Raw genomic sequence first — 5,158 nt, 5'->3', positions numbered from 1 at the left:
TTTTATGGTGTTTGTATCCCCGGCGTTGTTGGTGATGGTGCCTCATCCATAGGACCCTTTTAGACTTTCACAAGTATGGGTCCTATTCTTTAAATCAAGGCACCCCCTTTGTTATAGGTGATAGAACCTTTGTTTATTGGTCCCATTATATTTATAAGGGTATAGGTCCCATCCTCTAAGTCAAGGTACCCCCTTTTCATATAATATCTAGGGGCCCTATGCCTTTCTCTAATTCTTTTCGGACCCACTTCAAACTTGTGACATAGGTCCCATGTAGAATTTATCCATGGTCCCACAATTGCCCCCAAAAATACATCCCTTGAATACCCATTAGAAGGGATGTGTTTTTTCTTGACTAAAAATGCCATGGCGCCCCTCCGGATTTGTGCATCATAGGTCCGAAATTTTTTCCTCCTCCTTTTTTTTTTTTGAAGGCTTTTGGGCTCTTATCCTTTTATCCTACCCTTTTGAATTTTAAAATCCACCTTATCACTTATTTTTTTTTTTGAATTTCAAACTCCAAAACCACCTTATCAACTTACCTTATACCTCCTATAAAATTTTCTGTCATTTTGAAACAGCTCCCAACCACCTATCCTAAGCCTCCTCTTTTCTCAGAAAACCAGAGCACTCCAAGAACTCCCAGATCCGGCCACCAGCGCATCGTCACAACCCGCCGTCGTCTGGGTCCATCGCCGCCGTCGTCGCTAGCTCGCCTACTCGCTGGAGCCGAAGCCATTGCTCGTCGCTAACCCCTTCGTCGTCTGTGGCGTTCGCTGCAATTTCTCTGTTCCTAAAAAAACTTCAAAGACCCCAGCACTTCAAAGGTCCGACCACCCTTGCAGCGCCCCACCTCGGCGCCATCGTTGCTCGGCCTGTGCATCGTCGTTGCTGACGTCGACCGCCGCCCATTCCGCTGCTAGCTCCAGCGGCTGCTCCCTCTCTTTTTCTTGCGGAACCCACATGATTTTCGGTGTTCAATGGTGAATCCAAAGACTGCTTCTGGGCTGAAAGATCCAAGAATTCTTGAGAGATTTTTGGACAAGCATTATCCAAATCGCCCCCAAGACATCTCCATTGAAGTCGATCCTACCGGGAAAGCCGAAATTGATTGCGAGGTGGTGAATGGTGCGAGACCCATCAAGTTTTATCCTTGGCTGTTTCGGATTGGAGCTAGATTCCCATTTTCCCGATTCCAACGGAGGTTTTTTATGTTATACGGGTTAGCCCCTTGCCAATATACTCCGAATTCCTACAAATTGCTTTTGGGTTTTGAAAAATTGACTAGATTTTATGAGATTGAGTTGGGTTTGGCTGAATTTCGGAGTTTGTTTCGGGTGTGTCCCCATGAAAATGGCCGGGTGTATGTTGCCTTTCGAGGGCGCGAAAACAAGCGGCCCAATCTTTTTACTAATCTAGACCGTAAAGAGGGGAGTCATACCGATGATGTGGTGATTGTTTCCGGAAATTGGGGAGACGTGGTTGATGGGTACGACACCCCGGTCCCGTCTACTTTCAATCCGGAGGGTGTAATGGACCTCGATGGGTTGAACTTTGTGAAATGCTACCGGGCGGACCTTGTTGATTTATTGTATCATGTGGTGAGTCCGGAGCATCGTGACATTAGATGGATTTTGCATCCGGACCGTGATGCCCCCGGCGGGTTAGACTCCGTCACCCCTTTGTCAAGGCGTGATATTCCGGCGGAGATGCTTGTTCCCCAATTTGATTCGATGGGATCCTTGCCCAAACCAAGGGAAGCGGGGGAGAAGAGGAAGAGAGGAAAAAGGAATAGTCCGGCTTCCAACAATTCGGAGGGATCATGTGACGGCATTAAAATTGGGGAGTTAGAATTAATGATACCGCCCCTCCAAGTGAATCGCAAGAAAAGGGGCCCTATTAAAAAGCCAAAACAAGGAGCCGATGGAGCAAAGGGAAAGGAAGTACCGGAGAAATACATCCTTTTCAATGCAAATAAGGGTCGCCCCGTTGGAGAGAATAGTCCTTTAGTGGACGAATTTGAAGGTGAAGATACCACCACACTTATGCTTGAAGATGGGCCTCCAAAGTTTGGGTTAGACGGTCCATATGAGAATGTTACCGCCGGCCCGTCGCCCTTGAAAGATGACGGGGGATTCGCGGGGGATGCTTCCCCCATCCGGTCCCATCCTCCCCTCCATTCTTCAAAGGTTTGGTGCCCCCATTTCATAGCTAAGGATGGGGCCGTGAAATGCGATTCATCCGGCTTGTCGGATGATTCGGTGGCTACGGCTTTAATGAAAGGGTCCGTTCTCCCCCTTGATGCCTCCGAGCTGCGGAGGTATGATGCCTCCGAAACGAAAGAAAAGCTATATGCACTTAGATATTCGGTACGTTCCATTTTTTCTTCCCGAAACCATTTCTTTGTTTTGGGTTCTTTAGACTTGTTGTTAATCTACTTTGGAGTGATGCTTTTGTTGTTTTGTTTTGTGTAGATGGGAGCCATGATGGATAGATACATCGAAGCCATGGAAGATGCCAAGGAAAACGACCGAGCCGAACTTGAGACTTACCGCCTGGAAATTGATTCATGCCAAAGTTCTGCCATGGAGTACCGAATTGCTCATACTAAGATTGAAGGAGAGCTCGTAACGGTCCGGTCGGAACTTGACAATCGGTCCGCCAAAATCCTAGAGCTTAATGATACCATCCGATCTTTGAAAGAAGAGTTAGCCAAAGCTCAAGGGTCCTTGCATGCGAAGGAAGAGGAGATGGCTCAAAGAATTCAAGAATGCTCGGTGCATGAAAGGGCCGCCGTTAAGGATGCCGTTGAAAGGGCCAAAACTTCCATGCAAGCTTTTTATCAAAAACAACTTGATGAGGCTTTGGTGGATGAATTTAATATGGGTTACTATTACCGGATGGTTGGCAAGCCCCACAAATATGGTTGGGATGAAGATAAAATTCAAGAATGGGCCGCCGAAGTGGATACCTCCGAGGACTTGGAGGGCTCCGAGTTGAACTCTAATGCCACCGCCTATGCTTCCGAGGAGAAACTCTCCGATGATGATAGGACCCCATCCGCGGCAAGGGATACCGCCGGCACCTCCAATGGTTCGGGCCCGAAGTCCTTTATAGCACCTTGATCTCCTATATGCTAGACTTTTATTTTGTTCATGCCCGATGGGGCCGTATTGTTTGTATTTGAGAATTATTTGTTGGACCCTTTATTTCAAGGTACCAATGCACTTACAATTTCAAGTTATTTTCCTTTGGATTCTTCACATTTTCACATGCTTAATTTATGTGATGTAAGCAAAGCACGACGACTATCCCAACCTTATGGGTCCGCCCATTTATTTGCAAAAAATAACGATCTCATGGGTCCGTTGCAACACGGAGGGTAACCGTTGAATTAATAGAGTCTCCCAAGTTGGGCCGTACTAAGGAAGATTTTCGGAGCTATCTCGAGGTCCCTTTAAGCAGAAAATCTTACTTGCACGGAGGATCGAACCTCAAAAATCAATCGGCTCGCCAGCTCGAACTAGTTTATTAACTTGCAAGAATTAACCTCGACAATTAAATTTGCTAATATTAATTGTCGTTTATAATTTTGCTAAATAAATGCATCCGGGGCTTTCTTGTGGTCACAAATAGGACCCAAAAATACTTTCGAAGTTCCTTCCCCTATGCCCCCATTTATTTTACGAGGTACGTGGCTCGAATAAATTTTGACAATGTTTTGTTATTGAACTAGAGACCTTCCATCATAGGGCCTTGCCCTTAATGAGTTCGGGCCGATAGTAACAAATGTTGCCCCCGAGTGGGGTTCTAAAAGAGTGCGGATGTTCCAAGTAGACTGATCATCTTTAGAACACACATTTAGTCGATAGTACCTGGGTCAGTGAGGCCTGTGACCCGCGGTACCTCGGACCTTTTCATTGTAGTATGGACTTAAGTGCCATGGTACCATGAAATTTGTAGAATTTGTCTTAATCTCCATTGCCCCCGGCGGGTTAACAATAGAATTATTTAGACAAACGACACAATTAAAAACTTGTTATAAGCTAAAACCACATGCAATATAGTTTGAATGAACTATGATACATTAATTTAAATGGCCGGAGCTTATGTTACAATTTTGAAGTATGGGTTGAGACCCATGTTACATCCATGTAGGGTGATCTCCTCATGTACCTATAGGTTTCCTATGGGGATCACATTACAAATTGAAGGTACTAGTCTAGAGTATTTATCCTAGACCTTACTTCATTGCTTTTGGTGAGGACCGTTCGTTTCTACGATTCGTTAGGACCGTACATCTTGAGGATAGGTCCGGCCGTTGAGGTTGAATGCGGCTCCCTTCGTGGAGTGTAGTTGGAATACATCCCCTCCTTCGTTCGGGTGAACACCCATTCTTTTGCATTTATTTGGGGACTATGGGCCCCTCATGCGTAGTATTTACGCAAGTTGATGGCGTTCCACCTTTTTCTAATCGGGGTGCCATCCATGTTTGAGAGTAAGTAGGTCCCTTTGCCTCCTACTTCAATTACTTGATATGGCCCTTCCCAATTAGGACCTAGCTTGCCAGCGCCCGGGACTTTCGTGTTTTGAAACACCTTTCTGAGTACAAGGTCTCCTTCTTGAAAGGTCCTTGGTTTGACGCCTTTATTGTAATAGGACCGTACTTGCTGTTGATAGGCGGCAATCCTTACTAGTGCTTGCTCTCTTCGCTCATCCAATAGATCCAGGTCCGTTTGAAGTTCTACTGCATTTTGCTGAAGGGTCCTATCCTCCGTGCGGAGGGTTGGCATCCCAACTTGGACTGGTATGATAGCCTCCGCCCCAAATGCTAAAGAAAAAGGAGTCTCTCCTGTGGGTCTCCGCTTGGTGGTCCTATATGCCCATAGGACCCCAGGTAGCTCGTCGGGCCATTTGCCTTTGGCACTTTCCAACCTCTTCTTCAACGTGTCCAGAATAGTTTTGTTGGAGGCTTCAGCTTGGCCGTTTCCTTGAGGGTACCGGGGTGTTGACATCAAGTTCTTGATGTTCAGAGATCTACAAAAGTCAGTGATCTCCGTACTTGTGAACTGAAGGCCGTTATCGGACACCAAAGTTTGAGGGATTCCGAACCTACAAATGATGTTTCTCCATATAAATCTCTTTACCTCCTTATCTC

At 46.0% G+C, this 5,158-nt stretch overlaps 1 protein-coding gene across 1 annotated transcript; it reads left to right on the top strand.

Moving 5' to 3' along the window:
- The first annotated feature begins 980 nt into the window (after positions 1-980).
- On the top strand, positions 981-3,125 carry LOC147299777 (uncharacterized). Its single transcript, XM_086232276.1, has 2 exons — positions 981-2,369; positions 2,475-3,125. The coding sequence occupies exons 1-2, from the start codon at positions 981-983 to the stop codon at positions 3,123-3,125; spliced, it is 2,040 nt and encodes a 679-aa protein (XP_086088402.1).
- The last annotated feature ends 2,033 nt before the right edge of the window (positions 3,126-5,158 follow it).

Source organism: Dryas octopetala, chromosome 1 (genome assembly GCF_963921425.1).
Source record: "Dryas octopetala chromosome 1, drDryOcto1.1, whole genome shotgun sequence".
NCBI lineage: Eukaryota > Viridiplantae > Streptophyta > Magnoliopsida > Rosales > Rosaceae > Dryas > Dryas octopetala.
This window is presented reverse-complemented; position numbering and strand designations above follow the sequence as displayed.